Source organism: Botryllus schlosseri, chromosome 5 (genome assembly GCF_051294905.1).
Source record: "Botryllus schlosseri isolate E-star chromosome 5, Bs_hap1, whole genome shotgun sequence".
Classification (NCBI taxonomy): Eukaryota; Metazoa; Chordata; class Ascidiacea; order Stolidobranchia; family Styelidae; genus Botryllus; species Botryllus schlosseri.
The window spans coordinates 17692184-17716717 of NC_137240.1; the positions used below are offsets into that span (position 1 = coordinate 17692184).

General features: G+C 41.0%; 1 protein-coding gene across 2 annotated transcripts; it reads right to left on the reverse strand.

The window, feature by feature from the left end:
- Positions 1-211: 211 nt before the first annotated feature.
- Positions 212-23408, reverse strand: LOC145439281 (uncharacterized). Of its 2 annotated transcripts, XM_080316779.1 has the most exons (12): positions 23202-23407; positions 22036-22201; positions 18426-18515; positions 17050-17675; positions 14649-14818; positions 13592-13774; positions 10636-10826; positions 8071-8960; positions 7189-7364; positions 6145-6467; positions 5741-5817; positions 212-5177 (listed from the first exon to the last, which is right to left on the reverse strand). In XM_080316779.1, exons 1-12 carry the CDS (start codon positions 23244-23246, stop codon positions 4410-4412), a joined length of 3705 nt encoding a protein of 1234 aa, XP_080172905.1. In that variant the 5' UTR covers positions 23247-23407; the 3' UTR covers positions 212-4409. The 2 variants fall into 2 exon arrangements, with proteins under 2 accessions (XP_080172905.1, XP_080172906.1); XM_080316780.1 differs by lacking the exon at positions 18426-18515 and having other exon boundaries at positions 23202-23408.
- Positions 23409-24534: the final 1126 nt, after the last annotated feature.

Genomic DNA, 24534 nt, shown 5'->3' on the forward strand with positions numbered 1-24534 from the left:
GAAAAAAACACAATTTTTTTTTAAAAAGGTCCTTGTTCAAAACATGTTTGAAACGAAGTGTTTTAAAACATCGTTTGTTTTAAATGCAACCCTACTTTTACCGCAACCCTAGATGCGACACGCGTCGCATTCGGTGTCGGGAGAAACGCCCCACAACTCCGGCGGCACGATCATGTCCCATGCCCACACACCTACGCAGATCAGACGCGAATGAACATCCAATTTTATTACAGGACATGAAACTTCACAAAACACGGATCGGAGCAAAAGGCAGTGAATATCTTTCATTTCACGTGGCGCAAAGCATTTAAAATGTATTTCATAGTGTCTAAAAGTAAATCGTACCGAGGGCGTAGCCAGGATGAAACTGGCCGCACTACCACGCCACAATAGTTAAATTTGGATAGCCATGAGGGTAGGGCTTGCATAATCGACTGAATAGAAAGCATGAAATTAACTTTAGCCTTTGCATGATCCTGGCGTCAATTATCTTCGACAAATGATGACATCATGACTTAATAGGGCAAAGAAAATCCATAGGCTTCAACATTTGGCTGAATTTATCATATGCAATGCGCCGCTACCCTAATGCTACACCCCTAGCCACAGGTCACGGGTTTACTTCAGATTCCGAATAAATTGAATTACAAGGCCAGTTGAATATGTCTTACAGAATTCCTTAAAAACAGTAGAGAAACTGATAATTGGACGCAAACGGGAAAATTATTGGTTATTTAGGCGAGACAATAGGGTGCCAGTGCAATAAGACCCTTGAGAAAGCACATAAAAACTAAGAACACGGACGCGAAAAGCCCGTGGAAATAAGAGGGTCAACGTATACGAACAGCTGACATGACATACAAACCAAACAGGCATACGAAAAGGAGTTTCAATTGGGGTAACATTCAGAAACGATCTAAAACACATAATTTGTCCAAAGCACGTACTGACACTACTATTTCAAGCAATAATGCTGCTCGTGAAATTGAGCACACCTGCGCAACCCGGCGTTTCAGAAAAAACATGTAAACAGATAGTCATATCTAGAATACCATGTAGTCTGCCAGGCTAGCCAGTGGTCTCAAGAGCAAGAGTTTGTACTTTGTCGAGTTATTAAGAACAAGCGTAGCACACTAGCAGCTTGTGACTAAGGAATGATTGTCATGACAGTTCCGATAGCGAGTGCTAATTAATGCGGTTAAAAAACGAAAAACATCCAATCGTTCCGCATGTTCGAACGTTAGACATAACAAATGGACGGCAGCATTCGAAAAAATACATGAAATTGTACGGTTTGACGGATACGACATTAACTGCGAAAAAGAATCAATGCTTGAGAAAAATGTACAGCGAATGTCAAGAGTGACATCACCGATACAGAACAGTCACTACGGAATAGGGTCAATTCAATGCGGAAACTACCGGATATTAGTTAACGACATATGTACACTGTACAAGTTTACGGATAGGTGCCCATCACAAAGCATTAGTAAGCGAAAATATCAAAAGGTTTGTGTTACTAGTCGGCAGTGATGCGTAGGTAAAAGCAGCCTTGAAATTTGTGCAAATGCAATATCGTTACCGCGGTACAGAGAGTACAAAATTTTGTAGACGCGCTCGTCTGTGCAAAGGAATATACAGAAAATGTGATAATACAATGATACCACAAAACGCGGTCAAAGAGATATTTTTGGTCTATACGAGGCTTCAAAAAGCAGGGATAGTGAAGACATACAGAATACCGCATACAAGGCAAAGGCCTAGGCACCAAACTATACAAAAACTTCTCAAATACAGGATTCATGTTTAAACGAAATTGATATAAATGGACGGCTTCGGCCGTTGTATAGCAGATAGTACATATCTCGCAACATTGGATTTGACTACATATATACAGAACGAGAGGGTCATGAAAATCATTGTCCCAACGTACGAGAGACAAAACGTACAGAAATGGTCGTCACATACCGAAAATTTGCGATATGAAATAGGTCGCAGGCAGTCAAATAAACAATAAACTAACCAAAAATCCATACACATACAGATACACGATTCCACATTGAAATACTAAGACGGAGAAACACTAAAGGCAATACACTTCTCAAAACGTGAATACTTGACACATACCTACACATTGTAAAAAAATTACTAGTGGGCTTTGGGTAGGGAATGACTGGGAAGCAAAACGTAAAGGTACCACTACGGCTGGCACGGTCATGGCAATGAAAAAGGTAAAGCTCATATTGGCAAACGACTAACGTACATCGGATGGGTATTTCCTGTTCAAGTCCAGCGAATATGGATTGACTCAGACATTGAATTGATTGGTCACGCCACAAAACCCGTTGACCACTGGAAATCTCCAACTCAGCCATACTTCCAGTCGTGCACAAAGAAGTCTAGAAGAGTTAGCCTCTTATATCCAGGACAACACGAAAAACACAATAAACGTAGCAATACAAAACACGGGGAGGATGTGATGTAAGGAAGATATCACCTCACAATAATCAAGTCAAAAATGAAGGCAAGGGCACATTTCTGCCTCTTGCTACGCCCAAGGACATACCAATTGTAGTGGACAGAACAGTAATGCCTATTTCACCGCAATCTTTCAATTACACGGCCGCACAAGCGTTCGTTGAAGTTGATGGTGTTAATAATTACTAATCTCATGCTTCATATTGATAGGATACACTGAATAATTAAAATATTCGAGTGCAGGAATGAAACAGACACACTAAAATAACCTAGATTTGTAATAGATTTCATCATTTCTTCAAGGTTGATATAATTATCATGCCACAAACTGTATTTTGGGCGGCAAAAATTTTCAAAACTGTCTCGCCAACATAACCAAAGTGGATATAGAGGCGGTCAAAGTAGTTGGAGTGAGAACAAGACTGTGGTTCAACGACCGCACCGAGAATTGAGAGCATTAAATAGCGACTCATATTTCACTAATTGCACTTGAATGGATCTATATGACAGCAATTCTAAATTCAACGTGACATGCTCAATTGCTTAATGAAAATGACAGCGGTTTTGGGTTTGTTACAAAAAACATACAAAGTTTGTATCACTTGTTTCAAGGTTGGAAATAGTTCAAAGTATTTTTTTCACACGAGTCTTTAATGTAAAGCATTATTTTCAAGTATTTAAAATATAAACTCATTATAACACGGCTTTTATAGCCATAATCACCACTGTAAGCATAATCAGTCTGATTTATTAGTCGGGGACAGTCGAGCAGGCTTTGGGACAGTTGACGATACAACGAAGGTCGAGGCCCCCGAACTATTACGCTGTATTTGCCACACGTACTAAGCCGTCAGAAACGATGCAACTCGAATACTTTCAAACCTGAAATGTTCAGATATGTTTGGGGAAGGGGTCGCTTGAAACAAAAACTTAACAGATGATCCGCACCAACTGTCCGAATTGAAAAAGTCCTGACCAACTGATAGCTATGTTGACAACATTGATTAGTCACACCAAAATATAATTTGCAGTTCCGATAAATTAGAGTCTTATAGTTGGCAATATGCATATGATTGAGCATTATCGATGAAATAAGCACTCTCAAACACGCCAAAGGCAGGCTTTTGAGAAGGCTTGTGTTAGTATTCACTGTTTCGCATCTTAAAAAAGCAGGAGATATCGTGAGCAGAGGATTAAACTAACGATTCGAATGACGAGTTTGCTTCACAGGTCCAATAGCTGGGATGTTTCAGGCTCACACAGGTGCTTAGGGTCGTGCGGTAGTTGGAGCACCTAATGTTAAGTGAGGTAGGTGTGAAAACTCAATGATGAATGACAGTTCCGACTATTTCATGATGGTCGACATCAATATTGTCACAAAGTACACAAAATTTCCGGGCATGGAGAAACACACTTGGTACAATGGTACCTCCAATTTGATTTCCCACAGCGGTACGTTTTGCGGAAATGATTGAAATAAAATGAGCAACATAAGTTCAATACAACACGTAAGCACGTCCCGGTTCGGCGCCTGGGTAACAATTGAAACACCCCTGCAGTCGGAAAGCATAGGCATGTAAAGTCAAGTAAGAAAAAAAGCATTTTGCAAAGACATAGAGAATGGCATGACGTTTATATGTAGAGGTTGCATTTAGCAAACACACCAGTTCTATGAAAGCATCTCACGAAATTTCCTGAGATCAGAACCAACTGAAAAATTTCATTTCTGCGATGAAACCGAATGACAAAAATTTGAATTGCACCACTGCTTAAAGATAAGAGTCGTCTAATGCTGTCGGTTCTCTAATGTGTACTTATGTACAGCGTAGAAAAAAGCATGCTGATCAGCGTAGGATTTTTAAAAAGAATGTTAATGAAGCATTTGATAGGGTGCTAAATCCATGCGCACATTCCGCCCAAACGTCTCGCGTCTAAGTAAGTATCAAGGGCCTCGACGTGGTAATATTATGCTTCGAATTCACGTACAAGGCGTCCAGATTCGGCGAAGGCACCATGCCGGGCGAGTTAGGGTCATACGAAAAGAAATTCATGCTGTTCTCGCTGGAGCCATAGAAAGCCGGGGCAACACGACCGTGTTGGTACTGCTTTTGAGACAAATCCGACGTTCCATTGGCAGAAAAATTCGCGCTGGCAGATGCCTTGCAGTCGGTGTGTCGCTTGGCACCGCCGACGCCGCAGTCCCGGTGTTTCTTCGCCCGGTGTGCAGTCAAAGCTCCTTTGTTCGCGAAACTAGCACCGCATAGACGACACATATGCTTTATCAAAGATCTACCGTGGTACAGCGACATATGACTTCTCAACATCGCCAGGGTGCGAAACCGCTTGAAAAGGCAGCGTTGGCACCTGAACGGAAGCAGAATTTCTTTCGATTTCAGACGCCCACTGGTTTCGGGTGGCCTCAAAACTTTTTCCGATGAACCGACGGCGTCACCGGTCGAGACATTACTTTGCCAAATATATTGTGAAGACACATCGTAATTCGAAACATTCTGGTGCGAACGCACGGCAGGTTCGACAGCAAAACTGATAACGCCCGGAGACCGTGTGTTTGGCCGACTAGCAGGAGGTGTGTTATGATATTCTGGGTGAGGAGCATAAACCTGTTGAGGAGACTGATGATCATCGTTTGCAAAGTTGTCCCGAGGCAAATCGTAGACTGGTGCTTTGATTTGAAGATTCTGTTAAGGCAGGAATGGATATTTAATGTAAAATGACATCTTGCAAACGAATGTAATTAACGTATAACAAAAATTACAGTCATACTTATTAATGGTTCAAGTTGGATTTTTATTTGTGGGGTTCAGGGGGTTGTCAAAGTGGTCGACATGGTTATGAGCACTGTGGCAGTGCCGTCTGTGAGATTTGGTGCAACATTTGAATAACTGTAAACGTCGTGAACTGAAAATGGTGTATCTTGTCGGTACAGTGTGATTTCTAAAATGCAGAGTATGGGACGAAAAAAGAAGAGCTACAAGCGTTTTTGGACGATTTAGCGTTCAAGAATTGACCCAAAATCGATTGATCCAAAAATATTTTACGTCAGAATTTCATCAGCACACATTATTTCGCCATAAAAAACTGATCGCTAAAAACCTACTAGACCAAATCGAAAGTGCACCAAAACAGTGTAAGACCGGAGTTCACACTGGATAGGAATCTACCTGGATAAATTCACTAAGCACTTGCAAATACTAGTCTAAATTTTATTCCTAATCCTAATCGAAATAAGTCGCATTCTTACCGAGTGTTGGTGGTTTCCGTAATTCGACAGTGGTTGGCTTTCACTTGAAGAGAGCAGCATTGGTGAAGAATGAGGTGCTGCATTGAAACAATAAATGTAAATCATCAAACTACATCCACATTCTTATCTTTAGTCCAGTCGTCAGCCAATCAGAGAGTGAAACACACAAAAAACACATCCACAGTTTCCTCTCGATAAAGTTTAGGCAGTTCACAATACCTACAGTTACAGTGCCCAGGTCAAATATTTAGAAGTGCCATGCCCACCATTGAAGTGCCATTCACATAGGAAAAGCAAATCTTGTGCTAGAATATTGAATATCAGCCGACTAACACTAGTGACCTATCACATGAACCCGCTTCGAAAAACAAGTCAAATTTACATCCCCGAAAAAATAGACTTACGTTGTTCTTTCGCTTTGCTTCGGATGCAAGGAGCGTCACCGGCATTCGCCTTTTTCTTTTTCCGTCCGCGTTTTCCCCGCTGCGACGCGAGCGCGCCAGGCCCGTTTCCGAGTGCCTCAAGGTGGCCGTACTTGGCGAGAAACTGAGCGTAGTTGCGCTTGTTTTTGGCAAAGTGCTTCCGCTGCATGTGCCCGCGCAGGTGATGCGCCGTCAGACAGCGTTTCCCGCATTCCGGGCAGCAGCACGGCTTCAACGGGTTGAACTCATGGTTCTCCTCGTTCCACTGGAGGTGCGTGCGCATGTGCCTTTGCAAGTAGCACAGCCTGCGAAGGCGCAATGATTGGCATATTACGGAATATATCCTGACGACGTTTGAGAAAGTAATAACTCAATTTTGTGAGAATGTATTCACAGTCACAACATTGGCATCAGTCGAATTATTACAATATCCTTGTGTGCAAGAAATATAGATAAGAAGTCATACGTGTTTAATACTCTAGTAGTTGTCTGGTATTTGTAACATATATGAGTTGTTCTAAATTGGTGAAGGTGTATTAGAAGATGTTGCCCGGAGGCATACAAAGCTAAATATTAATTGTCATAAGCATTCTAATATGCACATAAACGCTCAGAGTCACAGTGCTGCACAACAGGAGATATGAATATATCTGTCACTGAAAAACCAAACTGTCTTATGTCCACTTTTCGTATTTTTGAATGTTTTTCTTCTCTATATGGACATAGATCTTTCGTTTTAACCGGGTTTCAAGTTCATATGTAGCATGAAATCCTAGTGAAATGGACATAGGAACTTGACTTTTCAAGGTAAATTGAAAACAAAACTGGTTTATGCCAAAAAAAAAAAGCCAAGTCAAAATTTCTAAATCTGGACATTAGACTGTTCGGTTTTCCAGCGACAATACAGCATTCTTAGAATTGATCTAATTCCAGTAGTGCTGACAGTGTAAAATAAAATCCCAGCGTACTGGGTTTTCTGGGGCTTGAATAAAGACTTCACGCTGACGAAATCAAGCGATAACTCACCTGTCAAAAGTGCACGAACAGTCCATGCACCGAAAAGGCCTCTCGCGGAGATGAACGAATCGGATGTGCCTCTTCACGTTGCCAGCCTGGGAAAAACGCTTTTTGCAAATGCAGCACTCTTCGGGATTCACCTTCAGGTGAACGACTTCGATGTGAGACATCAGGTCCTCTATGCTCTGCAAAAGAGACGCCTATACTGTATTGCGAATGGATAGCTGATTGTGGAAAATGGAACTGATATATTTGAATCCTTTGTGATAGATGGATGTACAAAAAGGGATAACAAATGAAGCAAAAAATGTCAGCCAGTCACTGTAGCTCAGTGGTGAAGGCGCTGATGTTGCGATCGGCAGGCCTGAGTTCAAATCCCACCGCACAAAAACCCAGGAGCAGGTGAGCACAGTTCATCCCGGCCACCAGGTCTGAGTGTCTCTTGGTGACAACGCCGAAGGTCGAGTGAAAAGTAGAAAGACAAAACATTCCGGCAGGCATTATTCTAATATATTCATTTTACTAGTGGGGGGTTGCAAAGATGATGACCCATTCTTATCAGTGTAAGATTACTTAACAGTTAGGGGTGGCCAGTGGGTCTGAGCGAAGGTGCTGGCCTTTATCTGGTAATGACAGACAGTACATATTTCTATCCAAGTATTCCACTCGATCAAATAGCTTTTCAAATTCGAGTACCCTAATCCTTGCATCCAGCTCTATATATAACAGCTGCCACATTCGTTCAAACCAAACACCGATACATCAAGAAAAAATCCGGAGATTGAATAATTTTAGTCAAAAGTAAAATCGCAATCGGAATATTGCTGTACGGTATCTTTAAATCAATGCTCAAGAACCACTGCGCTATAACATCACCCAAACACCGCCCACCTCATATTCAGTCTCGCACACGTTGCAGGACAGGTCCACGCTCCCTTGCCCCGCGTCAGCCTGCCCCGGGGCATCCTTATTCTTCCCAGGCCCCAAATTACGAAAACGGGATGGTGCATCATTCACTTTCGCTTGGCCTGAAACACGGTCGTCGTAGGCATCGAAATTGGGGACTTCAACCCCGCCCCCACCCCCCTGATGTTGCGGCAACGGCCGCCGGGGCTCCCCAGTTGTCGGGAGACACCCAGCAGTCGTCGCGTCGGGGGGAAGGGGCATTGTCACTAAAAAATTTCGCTGCGTTCTGACTGATGCGACGTAACGGTCGCCGTTGACGCCGTGCGTTTCCGGTTCGAGTCCCGCGGAAAACGACAAGTCGCCGTGTACGAATTGGTACGGTCGGTGTGCAGCAGCGGGATCAAGAAACTCGGTGAAACGGTTGAGATCAGAGGACTCGTAATCATACTCCGACAAAGTCCTCATCGCCATCGAGAAAGCCTCCGACACAGATTGCGGTTCGGTCGAATTCTGGGCTGCTACAGCGTCTACGAACACGTCTGTGTTTTTAACATCGGCCGCAGCATTCGGGGTGCGACTATCTTGCTGCAGAGCGTTCGTGTAGGGGTGCTGGTTGAATTTCCCGTCGTTCGGAGCAATACTGTGCATGGTTGTTTGGGGTTGAGGTATGGAAGGCGGTCTCTTCGCGGCTTCGTCCGGTCCAGGAGTTTGTCGGTATCTTGGATCGGAGTTGATTTGAGGCTGGCCACCGGGCTGGTAAGGATTCGGAGGTGGCGCGTTCGGATTGCGGGCGATTACGTTTGGTTTGGACTGGTCAGGGGCGGGCGGCGCGATCGGCCATTGCGTGTTGGATGACAGCGAGCTTTCGTCCGTATCTGAAATATGGCTCGACGTTGATATGGCAGAAACTTTGCTGTCGGTTACGGACGAATTTACATGCAACACGCAAATACACGGTGTGGGTAGTAGAACAAGTTTTGAAATATGTTCCACCTTGTACCAATGCCACAGTGATTTACACAACATTGACTACTTCAAGGCATATGCAACATAAGAAACCTCAACTTAGAGCAGGGGTGCTCAACCTTTTTGTTATTCAAGGCCACATTTCGATGACATAGATAGCGCCCGACCGCATTCCCATCGTAATGGACCCCCTGGACGCCAAAGGATTGTACACTTCTACATTTAGAGCAGCGATTTCAAATTTTCATACAATTTTCTTAATCCATGCTAATCTGCAGCAAAATCCACATTCCTGGTAATCACTTTAGTTCAGCTAACATCGGACCAGTAACGAACAAAGATACTACACAATCACTTTATTTATCGCATAGAAACACGCTGAGCATGGCGGTATTGAAACCTATATTGAGAGAGCTGTTGTCACAAATTCTATGCCGGGTGCTTAAACATTTAACTTACCTCATATCTACTACCATAAACAAGTCAAGAGCTTACAGAGTGTTGTTAATGATGCATCATTCAAAGAATATAGATCAATGAGATAACTCAGATTGGTAAACAGGCTTTAAAAAATTCCGGAGTAGTTACACTAATTCCAAGATGTCTTCCAAGCGAAATTAGCAAACTTCGTTGAAACATCGCAAAAGATTGGAGATTTTATTATACAGTCTACCCAGAGGTGGTCAGTAACGAAGTACTTTTTCATGTAGCCTGCCCAACTATGTTTTGACTACCGTACTTGCATTAATTCCTCAAGTGGCTATGATTTTGGACTATTTCTTCTTGAAAGTTTCAGTTTTTTGAGGCAGAACTAGGCTCAGAATACTTACGCTACTCCTACTTGTATTACAGTAGAAATCTATGAGGTTACTTTTAGTTCTACGTGAGTATCAACAATAACTACTTTAACCATTTATGTCAGGGGTAGCCATATAGGACTACATATTAAACTGTCCATGTCCATTTCAGGTGAACTCCAGGCTAATCTATTTATTCATATCTGCTTACTGTACGCACCGAAACCACGAGTAGTCATGTTAGCAGCAAATATCTATCCTTCCTCAGCCCAAGTGATTAAATTCGGTGGCAGGGTTAATGAAGGGGTGTATTCGAAAATTTAGGGCAAGTTATCAATGATGATGCATCTTCAGGTGGGCCGATTGCTATTAGTCCCTTTTTTGCATGTTGGTATTTTTGACATCCCATCAGGATTGTTTGTATAGTGAAAAGATGATGGAATCGCCCAAACGTACCAGACACAAATTTCAAGATTAATTAAAATCTCTCAAAAATTCGGGAGTCAATTCGTAAATTCAATCTGCATGTTGACGGCCACCAAGACATATTAATTGCATTATGTGTCGACGGCCGCATAATTTACCTTCGACGGCCGCAGGTTGACCACCCCTGATCTATGTGCTTACCAAAATAATCAACAGAGGCCAAGAGATGGATATGTCCACAGCAATGTCAATTCTCATTCGAAAACCCACATCTATCAACACAATATGGTATCCTTTGACTAGATAACTGTATTTGAAACATCCATCCATTACGCCGAGGAAAGTCACAACGAGAGCCCACCTGCCGATGGCCCGCGACTTTCGTTCTCCGAGAATGACGCTTGCCTCGCGTTGTCGCCCTCTTCAAGGTCATCTGGGGGTAACGCGTTTGGGTTGCCGTTATGAGTCTTGTCGACGTGTTTGCGTAAGGCTTCCATACGTGCGAAACTTTTGCCGCACTCGCGACAAAACGTCTTCGAGTCATCTTTCGATCTGAAGGACGCAGACTTTAGAAAAAACAAAGCTCAGCACACAGACTCATCAGGTTCAATCAGCTGTCAAATTACACTCCAATGCGGTTATAACTGTACCATTTCAGCTAGGACTGACAGTACTCACTGACATAATCAGATATGCATTTCAGACAGTCACAGAGCTCAATATTAGAACATGATTTTGGCAGTGATACCATTTTATCAGCAAGTTGATAATACAGATGCCAAGATAAGTCAATATAAAATGGGGGAAAATCAAGTTTCGGGGTAATCTACTTAACGCTGACGGTCCATATGGAGACTGAAATCTTCCATAGGACTCATTCTTTGTTCCCAAAACAAGTTGAAATGGGTTTTTCTTACAAAAACAACGCTGACTCACAAGTAGTGAATCACGATTTATCCTCTGGTAAGGAATTTTTTCACAACCCTTTTAAAAGCAATTGCTGCTATGTATGTGTACGGAATGCCTGTTAGCTGAAGCCGAAATGAAATATTAATGAGAGTAAGGGGCACCACCGACCAGCATTTGTCAATAAATTGATACAACTCCACAAGGAGAAAATGCAGAGAACTTGCCACTCAGTCAGCTACCGTGAAATATGCATGCCAGCACTAAACAGATAAAAGACAATCACTGCTGTCATGACATTCATGTCTTTCTAAATGCAATATAAATCCATAATTCAATTTACACGGTCACCATTAGCAATAATTGCATAATGAAGAGCTTACAAAACTAACAGAAGAAAATCCATTATTCGCCACACAAGGCATGACCCGAGCAGGCTTGTCAAGGTCTCAGCACAAAGTATGAGGATGTACCAGCTGGTGAATAAAATAACAGTGACTAAGGGAAGGAGAAAACAAAGAAGTGCTTCGAAATAGATTCAAATCGTATTTGATGAAGTGCAATTTAAATAAGGCATTTCTAATCGAATTGGATGATTCAAAGCGAATAAACAGGAATACCGGTAATTACATTGCAGGTTCTTAGCAAGCCTACTTTGGCATTGAGAAAGCAGTTGAATTGACAGCTACAGTTGATATCGTACCCAAACACACCTTAAAACTTGAAGTAATGGCGCATTCAAGTACATACATATACAATACAGATACTTGTGTAATGTGCAATCATTTAAAACACTGACATTTCTAAGCAGGCCTACTAGGCCGACTGTTACCATATTACAGTTATTAAAAACATCAATAGTTATCCATTCGGAGGTGGATATAGGATACCAAAATTAAGTGCAAGTCCCACTATTTGTATCTCTTCCTGTGCTATGCAATTGTTTACGACTCATAGACACACCCACATAATGGTAGTACGGTAATGATATCATTTATCATAATGCTTGTAAGGCAAATTGTCAGATTTTCCAAATTCTATGAAAATTAGAACTATAGCTACACAGTAGGGCTGTTCAACAGTTCAAAAATAACTTTTTTTTTCCAGATTCCAGCCATTCAGTGATTAAATTGTCAGGTTACCTTAAAAAACGCTGCACACCAAATTTGGTTCAATTCTAACAAGTATAGGGCTCCGCGGATCCAATTCAAATTTTTAATATATACAGGAATATTGAAAAAAAAATTTTTTCAAATTTCTCTGTCAACCCCATAAAATTGTTGAGCTGTCTTCAGAGACGATACAAATAAAATTTGACTCAATTCGGACTAGTAGAAGTGGAGTTATTGAAGTTTTTCGTTGATAATTCTCCAATTATCCTTGATTGTTGGATAATCCGAGAATCATCAACGAAAAACTCAAATAACTCCGTTTGTACTGGTTGGAATTGACTCAAATTTCATTTGCATGGTCTTTGAAGACATCTCAATATTTTCATGGGGTTGAGAGAAAAATTTGAAATTTTTTTTTTTAATTTCACGTAGTAAATTAAAAATTTTAATTGGCTCTGCGGACGCTTAGACATGTTCGAATTGAACCAAATTTGGTGTGCAGCCTTTGTTGTGGCAACCTGACAATTTAATCAGTGAATGGCTGGAATCAGGAAAAAAAAGTTACTTTTGAACAGCCCTACTACACAGTTTATTATAAATTGGACTGATTTCGCAAAAACTTGAATTAAATTTCGAGTTGAAAATCATAGATCCTCAAGTGTTAGAATGGAAAATGTCTGTTCTAGCTCGGCTCGCTTTGCACTATAAGTTCTCCTGTAGCATTTTCAGGGCAACTAGAAGAAATTAGATTTGTAACAAAATAGAAACATTTCACAAATGAGCTTAGAATTAAATTAACGGCATTTTGCTTTGATTAGTCCATGTTGTCCAAGTTTGGTATCGGAATATAAAAGATCCGCATAATAGTTTTTGTTTTACGCTGAATGTCCCTCATGCCGCAACCTCACCCATTTGCCAATGGTTGATTATACTGCCATGATAACTGCTGCACTTAAGGGCTTAACGACTAACCACTAAGCTAAGGCGACTAGATAACAGTTATCCTGGTGAGCCTAACAATACAACTAATATAATCTCTATCCGATGCCCAGATAATCAGGACGCCACAATCATAGGCATCCTCGTTTATCACCTAACTTCAGTTACTATCTCTGATGTGTCACAAAATCTCAACAAGCCATTTGGGGTACAGAACTTAAGAATAACACCAACTTCATATTGTTATTGTATTCGTTAAAAGCTTTTTAACCGACTCTCATCAGTAGCGAACATCAGTGATAGGGTGAATCAAATTCGAAATGTAGGAACACAAAACCCCAGCCAATAAACCCGGCCCACCTGTGCACCAGCTGCAAGTGCCTTTTCAGGTTGACGGCAGACGTGAACGTTTTCGCACACTGTACGCAGGAATGCTGCTTGCTGCTCGTGTTGATGTTCTGCATGTAGGTTTCGTCTTCGCGTACGTGGAGCGTGTTGGCGTGCGTCTCGATCTCTTGCATTGATACGAAGGTCATGTTGCATCTGCGACAAGAAGAGAGTCATCAATGAGTCTGGCCTGTGATTGCAGGATCATATCAAGTCTCTGCAGCATACCCTTCCAAGAATCCAAATATGATAATTTGAACTGGCCAGAGTGGGACCAAGTGTATAATATGCAACTGGCGCATAGCACTACAGTGCTGTCACAAGAGAGGAGAGCAAAAGAGTCGAAAAGATGAGAATGGTTAAGGGTTGTGCTCAAGGCTCTGAGTTACAAGTCAATCTCACTCACTCAAGTCAGCGAGTCCGAGTCCAAGTCATTGCGTTGACTGCTCAGTTTTGAGGTGAAGTCTTGGTAACACCACTTTTTATGTTTGGTGATATCGAATGGTTCGCGTTTGAAATATACCAATTTTCCTCACTTTTAACAGTTTCTGGTAGCATTTTCAAGTACCATAACCAATAGGCGAAATGCCAACAGTGTGGTTACTTTACTATTCTTCGTAATTACAATGGAATGTCGGTTTCGGCCATCTGAGACTTGAGTCATATGACTCGGTCCGAGTCATTTGAGTCGAGTCAATACACAGATTGACTCGAGTCGATTCATTTCCGTATTTTGAGAAAACAAATCAAAGTGAATTATCGTTTCGACATTTCCTTCACACCACAGCCTCGGAAACATATGGTGAAGGGCTAAGTATGTTTCTAAATACAATATTTCTTTGAATTTGACTAATAGGGATATATTTCTAATCAACTCGAAGGTTTAATTTTTGGCCAAAGGAAAGGTACATTGTGTCACGTTTTCGAACTTTCCATAATATGTGTATGGTGTCATAAGGAGTGACACTAGATGCTGGAGAAAGCGGCAAGATTTCAGGAAATAGCGACCCACATCACCACAAGGGCTCACCTCAAACACATCAATCCCTTGGCCATGTTCGAGACGTGCAACGACTTTGCGTGTTTCAGCAACGCCGCGATCGAGGCGAACCCCTTTCCGCAGTCCCCACACTGGTAGGGGTGCTCGTGATCGTGCACGGACAGCAAGTGCCGCTTCAAATGGTCCCCGCGCCGAAACACCTTAACAGAACACAACCGCTAATCCAGTGCTTCCCAACCTTTTTCAGTTTGCGAACCACTTTTGATGCAAGTTTTATTGTACGACCCACAATGAGATATGACAGAATGAGTGAAAAAACAATTAATGAACGAAGAAACAATGCATAAAACATGCAATTTACTATCGATGCAAAAGTTCAGCTTGTGTCTCAGATAATATATTATAATGATATTATATTAGTCCTATGAGGTCAAGTAGCCAAGCGCGAATAAATTTTCCAATTGATCGAGTATTATGCTGTCTGCCAAAAATATTACGCTGTATGTTGATTTGTGAAATGATTTTGGCTCTCCTTCGAGCAGACATTCACATAGCTGTGAAGATGCAACAATATAGCTCTCTTTTGCACCGATCAAGGCGGAGGATTTGAAAACGGACAGTCAAAAGTCATATAATTTTTAAAGCAGGTCATTTCGTAAATCAATGAGCTGTTCTTCTTCTGCAAAAAGATTGCGTGGTCCATAGCTTTCAAATGGATTATCTATAACCAAAGTTGTTAATAGCAGATCCTGGAAAACATTGTTGCAGTGCGAGTGGAACTCCAGACAATATGCCCATAATTTGCGGAAGGAGTTACGTTTATGAGTTGATTCATTAAAATATCCAGCAATTATTTTCGAAAATTGCCAAAGGTTCTCGTGGCACACCGGAGAATCTATGGCGGCACAGAGTCTGGTAATTACTGAAGTAGAGGGTTGATTGGCTTGATTTTTTTACTCGGAAAGTATCCAAAAATATTATTATGAGGTTCAGTACTCCTAAGGGTATCTTTCTACTATTCCAAAGTACTCAAGTAGCTTTTGCCGACTTACTCAAGTGGCTGTGTTCTTGGAATGTTTCCACTTCTTCTCAAACAGTTTTATGTGCAAAACTACCTACTCTACACTTTAGACATTTGAGAAGTAGAAAATAGGTTTGGGAAGTTTGTCTCAATTTAACGTGGGAAATCGTCATAAGAACCACTAAAATAGCCGTCACAGTAACTGCTATTTCATTTCCGAAGATTGTACTTGCAACACCATTATTCATTAAGCGTCTAGCAATCTGCGTCCAGCAAATTCTAAAGCAGCAACCACCAAAAAATAGGCAAATCCTTGACCAAATCTGCTCGTCGTCAAAATTGCTATTTCTACTTGCAATGGAGTAGCAACACTGATTACTTTGTCAGCCGTTTGGACTGGCCTAATAAATTAAAAATTCCAAGTGGCTCTGCGGCGGCTTATACTTGTTAGAATTGAACCAAATTTGGTATGCAGCATTTTTTAGGGTAACATGACAATTTAATCAGTGAATGGCTGGAATCAGGAAAAAAAAATTATTTTTGAACAGCTCTACTGATGAAGGGTGCCAGAATAAATGGAAATGTAGGACAACCAAATAAGTGAGTAGAATATTGGGATATGAATAAAAACAATACGGCCATCAACAGACACACTCCATCTGGCAATGAGGTTGTGATTACGGCAGGGCTGAAAGTGATAAGCTCTTATTTGATCTTTACTCATCTAGGTCCGGGTTAAGGACAAGCTTCAGTCATCAGTTAGTCGTCAAACCTTGCACTCGGTCCAACAGGGTAGGTGCCAGACCAGGGGTGGGCAACTTCCCTGGTCGGCGGGACTGATATGGGAAAATGAAGTACTTGGTGGGCTGGATTACAGAATCGATACATTAATCGCCTATTTATCCACCTATACAAGGAATCAATTGTATTTAATGTACACTTCAGGCATAGAGATCAAAAACAGTATTTATTGAATTTATTAACCTAATGTAGGTACTTCAGTAGCTGTTGAGGTCAATCACACATCTGCGATCGATCAAAGTTGTTAACAAGTTCCTTGAACTCTGATTGCATGTCGGATTTAGAGCCCTTAGTCTAAAGACTGCACGTGAACATCAGTTATATTGGAAAGTGGCCTTGTCTCGTTAATCTTCATGGTCGAAAACGTTTGCTCGCAAATGTATGTAGACCCAAACAGAACAAATAGTTTCATGACCATCTTCCTCGGGTTGGCAAACTTGGATTCATTCTGTGACGCATAAAATTTGCCAATATTTTAAGATTATAATTTCACTTTCGGGGTAGAAACTCTCTGCGGGTCGCTCAAAATCCTGTTGCTGGCCGTATGTTGCCTGCCCCCGTGCTAGGCTGTCACGAACTATATTCAAGCAAAACAATCAAAGCACACACCTTCACACACTTAGGACACTGATAGCTTTTGTTGCTCCGATTTTTTCCTTTTCCGGTCGCAGCCGGGGCTGAATTCACCGGGTACTGAGGTACGACGGGTGGCGGCAACCCCACAGGCGGAAATTGAGGCATAGAGGTCTGCCGCTGTGCGTGTTGCTGTGACATGAAAAAGTTTGCGTTCTGCTGATTTTGCATCGGCGAGTATATGTTCCGTTCGTTGGCTATCATGTGCTTCTGATGGTCAGGGCTTTGCAATTCGGGGGTCCGTCCGTCAATAGTTTGCGGCACGTTGTTTTGATTGTAATGCGGATTCGGTACCAGAATCGGGGTGTGTTGATGTTGGGCAAAATTCCCATTACTGTTAGACTGGAACGCAGGTGTGACCGGCCCGGCAATGTCCGAACGGTTAAACTGCTTCCTGCGATGTGCCTCACTGCCGTAAGGCGGATATGGTGAAGAGTAAGGCGGTCGGTGCCATGCCGGTACTGGGCCTTTTCCTGGCGTTGCAGGGTAGAACGGATTGGGGCCTCTCGAAGGGGGACGCCCGTTCTGTCTCATTCGGTCCAAAGCGATGGATGCTGGCGCGGTCGGCTGCACTGACCACGACGTACTAACGGGAAAAGAGCCTGCGGTTAAAACAATAAAGGTTAATGTCTACCGTAAGCCAAGACAGTCGGTCGTCAGTTATTCGATATCTTTGTCGATTCAAAACCACCACAAGATTGCGATATAGTGAAAAGATAGGAGATATACACTGTACAGTGTACATTGCCGAAATGACTTGGAGTAGTCTTTTCATCGGACATCAACCTTTGGCTAGAGAAGTGGTTCTGGTTCCTATTCCTAACTGGGGTCCATAAGAATCCAAGGCGTTCGCCGAGTCAATCTCCGGACTGGAGGTCAAGAAACACACCATACTCATGCAGTCGAAGTCGCATTGGATTCCAAAACTTATTTGTTATAATATTTTTGTTTTGTGTGAAAATCACGTTTTCATGGTTATATTTATAACGCTGTTGTTAATTACGGTTTTGTGTACCATATTCTACAGTAAATGTTGTAGATGTATAATGTGGTTGATTTTGTTTTTGTGACTATAGACGAAAATTTGGAGTTCGCCAAAGGTTTATTGATTAGCTCAAGGATTCGTCAGGTTGGTAAAGGTTAAAAATTACTAAGCAAGAGCATGTAAATAAGATTATTACACACTGCTTGAAAAATAATACAAAATAACACGAAAAAGCAAGCGATAAAAATGAAAATGGCATGTGCCGGTAGGCGAAGTTGATATGTCAGATCGTGATTCTGCAAACTAGATGGCTATTCAGCAGAAACTGCTTGTATTTCGACTTGAATTAGGACATGCAAATAACCACCTGGTGCATTGTGATCGGGTCGTCCCGTTCCTACATAGTGTGTATGCGTTTGATATCGGTCCAGTTCAGTGGCGAACGGCATTGTAGCAGCTGTCAAAGGATATGCGAGGTTGTTCAAAAGCCAGAAATATTCAGATTTATTTCCTGATCTTGGCAAAGTGTAAGCATATTTTCTGTTACTTCATGCTTGAAAAAGTAATATCTAGTACAAAGCATGGCAGGATTATCTCCATTGTTCAGGTGAAATCAAGCGTAACAGCCGCAGAGTCTAGTTCCAATAACAAGGAACAGATAACAAGTAATAAGGATCTGTGAGTGAGGATGGAATTTAGCGGCATGAAATCATCCAACACAGCACAAGTGCTTACTTCATTACTAGGTGGATTCGACTAGCTGGTTATTATACAACACATCCAAATGGAACTTTTTAAATGAGCAAAATCTTCAAATAAATCACCAGTGGGAGATTCCATAAAGCAAAGAAATCAATCAAAATATGGTGCCATTGTAATTACACACAGATCTCCTCTGTCGCCGCGAAAGCAATTTATTACCGTATTTCAACTTAACAACCACCTACAGGCAATGAGGCCTTACTAGCGATTACAGGTGTAAATCTCATAAACCTCGTATATCCAAACCTGTCCTCAAGGAATGTAGGGAAGAATTAATCAATGCTTGTTTGCAATGCATGCAATTTGTTATTAGCATTGAAACCCAGACCAATGAGGGGTGTTTTTAACAATAAGCAATTGTCTAAGAATATTTTTAATTCAGTTGGGCACAGCATAATATGAGAAAAGAATTGAAAATATGTCTGAATCAACAACCCATACCATTAGTGATCAATGGGAATCATGTGCTTATCTACAAGTGATGAACTATTTTTACTCTCATCACAGGAAAATGAGAAAATCAACTCGAAAATATCATGCATTAATCACATACGCACACTGGATAAATTGGAGCAAGCATTGTACAAATAGTAAAGCAGACATACTGTAGTTCATGAGAATACTGTGCAACTGATTGATCAGTAAATTGGGATCATTGTTCAATGGATCAATAACCCTAAAGAGACAAAGACAGCAACACCACGCCCCATCTGTTGCCTAACAATAGTTCCTCAAGACAGATTTTTGGTTTTAATAAAGCATCAAGGATTGTAGGGCAAACTTTCCTCAGTGCTAGGATAAACACATCAAGAGATACTTTTACTGTAGATTGTCACCCAGGAAGCAGGGTATAAGTCATAAGAAAAATAGGTCTCCAGACGGTGTGCCTTGAAAGTAAATTAGGCATGAAATTTTGTGCGGAATGAATCATCCTTGTCTATTCAGTGAAGCATTGTTGGTATAAGTATGAACCATTACATCTTCCATGTTACTTCTAAGGTTAGCAGCTAATTACACAACATGAACACTAAACACTGCACGTTTATTACTTTAATAAGTTATCTCAGATTTCAAAGCTCCATCAATGGATATATATTGTATACAGAATTGGTTTAAACACTCCAATAGGTCAATTTAATTACAGCATGCCCTCAGTAGATTTCCTTTACTTTGCAGACATGTCACACTGCTTAGAATGGGAAACCAAGCCAAACAGACTCCTTACTCACAGCTTTCCTGTAGTAAGAATTCATGAATAATTGAAAATAACAGGATAGATTTTATAGCATTAAGGAAGTGAAGAGTTTAGGCAGGGCAAGCAAGGGCATTTTTTTAACGAAGAGCTTCATTTTTCCATGTACAGATATGGTCCATACCAAGCATAAGGTTAGTGACAAAAGTATGCACGGTATGTAGGCCTATTGTGTTAAATCTCAATCATTCTTATGCACTAAAAATATCACGCACCGATTTTTGAAGAGCCTACTGCAGGCTAAAGCTATGTTTTTTATACCGGTCAAAACATAACCATACCATAATTTCATTTGTTCTGTAATTTTATAAATAATATCAACTAAGATCTGATTGGAGGTACAGCTACAGAACTTCAATATACAATTAACTTCAGTATCAATCAAATGAAATAAGTGGTGCAACATTCCTGGCCAACTGCATACAGGACCAGCTTTGCGTGAGCCTAAAGAAACCGCAAGACTGAACCAAAATTGAAGTATTTCACTATTTCAGCATATATGATCAAAGTATGGATTGGCCTTACACTAAGACACTTGGATCAGGAGTATATGAGATAAAAGAAATTTATATACAAGTGAATTGATTTTGAAATCTTATCATCCTAATGTCCATCATAAAATTCAGATTCACCACCTTTGGTAAAGTTGCATCTACTTTCCAGACCCCGTGTAAATTTTAAGGTCAAGATTTGTTGGCATTAGCTTGATCAAACATTTGTTTTTCACACCATGCAGTGTAACAGCATACATGTGAGAATTTACGTAGGACAATGTCGTAAAAACGCGTGAGATTCATTCCATTGAGCATATCTTACAAATATTAACTGCAAACAATAAGAAACTAAAACAGATATGTAGATACATGAGAATGACATTGTTGGAATCTAGAGATTACCAATCATTGTAAAGATTGATGGCAAGGCATAATAATATGGACTAGCAATAACGTAGCAAGAGAATTTTGAATGCATCAAACAGTTAAATTCATAAGTTCTCAATCTTCTTGTAGTCATGGCTCACTCCGACAATATCCCATGACCCACTTCTTAAGAGGTCTGCTCCAAATATTGAAAGTATCTTCTTTGTATGTAACAATGACTGACAGGTAAACAGACTGGAACATCATATGACATTATAGACTATGGAAATATGATTACCATGTATTAGTGCTGTGTTGATTTTCAGTTATTTTGTAATGAGTTGGCGGAATTATTGCTCAGTCTGGATTGTTGTATACCAATTAAAAATGGCATTTTACTTGTCATGATTGAATCAGAGCGAAATACTGCTAGATGTGTTTTTAATTTGGCTTACAGAATTGACTGATTTTCGCTCCTGATGACAGTGAATCAAGACACTTCGATTGTAAGAAATCTTTCATCACTAAGACTTGTTCGTTGCAGTGAAAGTATAAATCCTAAGAAGGATACAAACATATATGTAAACTTCACCGAACTTCAAAATCTTCCACTTAGTTCGTGACAACTTCAAAATATAGCCCTTCGCCTAAGAAATGCTGATCTTATTCGTACGTAATAGTCAGATCAAGGACAAATCGTATGCTGTATGAATATGAGTATTGGACAATCAACATAACCATTGAGTCAAATTTAATTCAAGAAATAGGTGGCATGGACTGTTATAGCTTTTGAGTCAAGTATTCAAGTAGGATACCACTCATAAACTACCTCATACTACGATGAAAAGGCATTAATGAACCAGTTAAGTTGTGTACCCATCTGAAAAAACATTTTCCATACCGTACAGGTCCTCTCAAGCAAGTCCGTAATTATATTTGTAATTGAAGTGGTTATAATATGGGACTGACATTGCAGACAATGCTGTAGTCCCATCACCAGATGATTAGAAGGATTATTTCATAGACTATAGGTAACATTGCAAATGCTTTACAACCTGTGATGGTACACAGAACTGGCGGTTTCGCCTAGTAACAAACAGTACCTGGAGATCCATGTGATGATGGAAATGGAGAAGGTGCATTGGATGGATGGCTTCCTTCCGATGGGGTGTTATAGTAGAGTGGGAGCTGACATTCCGAGCTTTTTTCCTGGGCTTCAACAGGACTTTTAGAGTTATTCCATGGACGGTGACCAGGCTGAGGTAGAGGCTGTAATTGAAACATTGCTATTATTACCAGTTACTCAAAAATGACTGTCATCAACGCACAGCTAACACATATAATAGCACAATGAAAACAGACATGGTACCAGTGGTTTGATCATCATTTACTGTGCAGAGAGAACACAAGTCTCATATGTGGGAGAATAAGTTAATTCATGGATAATAAATCAAGCAGCAATGAAGCGGAAAACATAAAATTACATTATGATGCTCCAAAACCAGAATATCTAGACTAGACCTACAGTGTAAGTGTATCATAGTTGTGTAATAATAATAATACAATCAAACTAATGCATATCTTTTCAGATTTACGCACCACATGTCACAATTTTCCCCGGGACCAGCAACCTGCCAGGCCTACATTTCCAATAGTCATTATTCGATGTATGTTGCTGATTCTGATTAGAGTTAGGTTTACTGCGTTATGAATAATCCCAGGGCGCAATTTCTTAGGAAAGAGCTGTGTCTAAAACCCAACACAGGCGCCCTCTAGCCCTCTGCTTCCCTCAGTAAAGATGCACTGAAATAGTATTGTATACAATCTACATATGCACGCCAAGCACAAGTTCAATTATAATATTTAACTTTGAATCGAATCAACTGAGGATAACAGGAAATACTGTGATCATTCATGATCACTGATCAGTGGTCATTGAACCAGCAAGAAAAATAATAGCAAAATGAAGCAGCAGGATTTACTTACAACAGATGGTTACACGTTGGGAAGCAATATCAACACAAACATAAACAATGATTGGCTATTAAATTTCAACAATTATCACCAGCAGAGGGTAAAAGATATCTTTTTTCTCCCCCTCCCCATTTTGAATTGATATCATGTCAATTGATGGCGTCATCTGTGCGCACAACGTCACTATGGATCAAGTTGTTGTTAATAAATTCCGATAACCAACTATCAAATCTATAGATTTAGTCATGCTGCAGTAGTCAAAATTATGGTACTTCTTGTTACTGAAAATACTTACCAAAGAGCAGCCTTGTTGCCCTTCATTGCTTGCCCCAGTATCCATGTTCTGGAAGCCCTACGATACGACCGGGACCACCCGAACGGCCAATGAAGAAAGGACTTCGTTCTCACTCATATAACGGAATTTAGATAAGCCAGTGCACAAGCGTAAAATCTAAATAACACCAGACGATTCAATATGAGATATAACACGCAACTGTACTCATCCGTGTTTTCGCTCCTCGCGCTAGAATCTAAGGCACTGTAATTCCGGGTAAAATTCCCCCAACCAATCTCCAATTGTAAAAAGCAAAACAAAAATATCACCCCCGGAAAATGCGCCCGCCCCGCGCAATGATTTACACGCGATTGATTACTCTTGCGCAACATTTCTAGGCCGGAGGCAGGAATAGTCGCGCATGACTGCACTTGATTCTCTTCTCGGTATCGTGGTGACCCACTTTCTGTCGACTGCTTTCTTCACTACAGAGGTGAGATCACAGTTTTGATTATGGTCGGTATGCACAAGGTATGCCAAAGTATGCAAAATGCAAGTCGCACTTCACAGTATTGTTTGTAAGGTGTATTGCTGTGTGACATACATACATAATACATATCCAAACAAATATCTACTATGCATGTAAAATACACACCATGAGATCAGGAATCTTTTTCGGATATAGTTTTCTATTCGTTGCGTTAGCAATGAGCAGTGAACTGTTTGCTACGAGAATAGCAACAAATACACATCGATCGCATGGACCGTCAAATGATACAGCTTCATTCCTGATGATCGCGGTCAAACTTCTAAAAACTCAACCCGGACCCGGACTTACCTGACTTCCTCACCTTACCGCGTAACGTATCACACGCTCAACAATCGCTACCCCGGGTTAATCTTGCAATTCTTTAACCTTACCCATAACCAAGGCCAAGTTTACCTGACCTTACTCCTAACCGTACCCATAAGTCTTATCGAGGGGTTCTTACCATAGGGCACCGTAGTCCATTTTGGCATAATCCACATACCTCCAACACCAACCTATAGGTTACTGATTCGAGTCCGACCGAAGTCGACTCCAGAATCCATTTCCCGGTGTGGGAGGCTTATCTAGGCCCCTCCTCTCCGTCTGATCCGCGTGACCGGTGTCTTACAAAATAATCTAGGAGTGGGCCGTGCTGCAAGTCGGCAGATACGGAATCACAACAAAAGGCCATCGGTCTTGGTTCTTAACCTTTTTAATCAAGCGCCCCTTTTCATAAATTAGCCTACCTGGGTCTGGCGCTGCAGACCCCGTTAAGAACCACTGGTCTAGTGTGAACATCAGCCTACTGGTGTAAATAATGACGAC

Bases quoted from the DNA above. Each gene is read 5' to 3' on its own strand.
- LOC145439281 (XM_080316779.1), bottom strand. From the start codon at position 23,246: ATGGATACTGGGGCAAGCAATGAAGGGCAACAAGGCTGCTCTTTG. The intron at 13,775-14,648 runs GTGAGCCCTTGT...TTCTTGTCGCAG, and splicing joins AAGGGATTGATGTGTTTGAG to ATGCAACATGACCTTCGTAT. The intron at 10,827-13,591 runs GTGGGCCGGGTT...TGCGTCCTTCAG, and splicing joins CACTTGCAGCTGGTGCACAG to ATCGAAAGATGACTCGAAGA.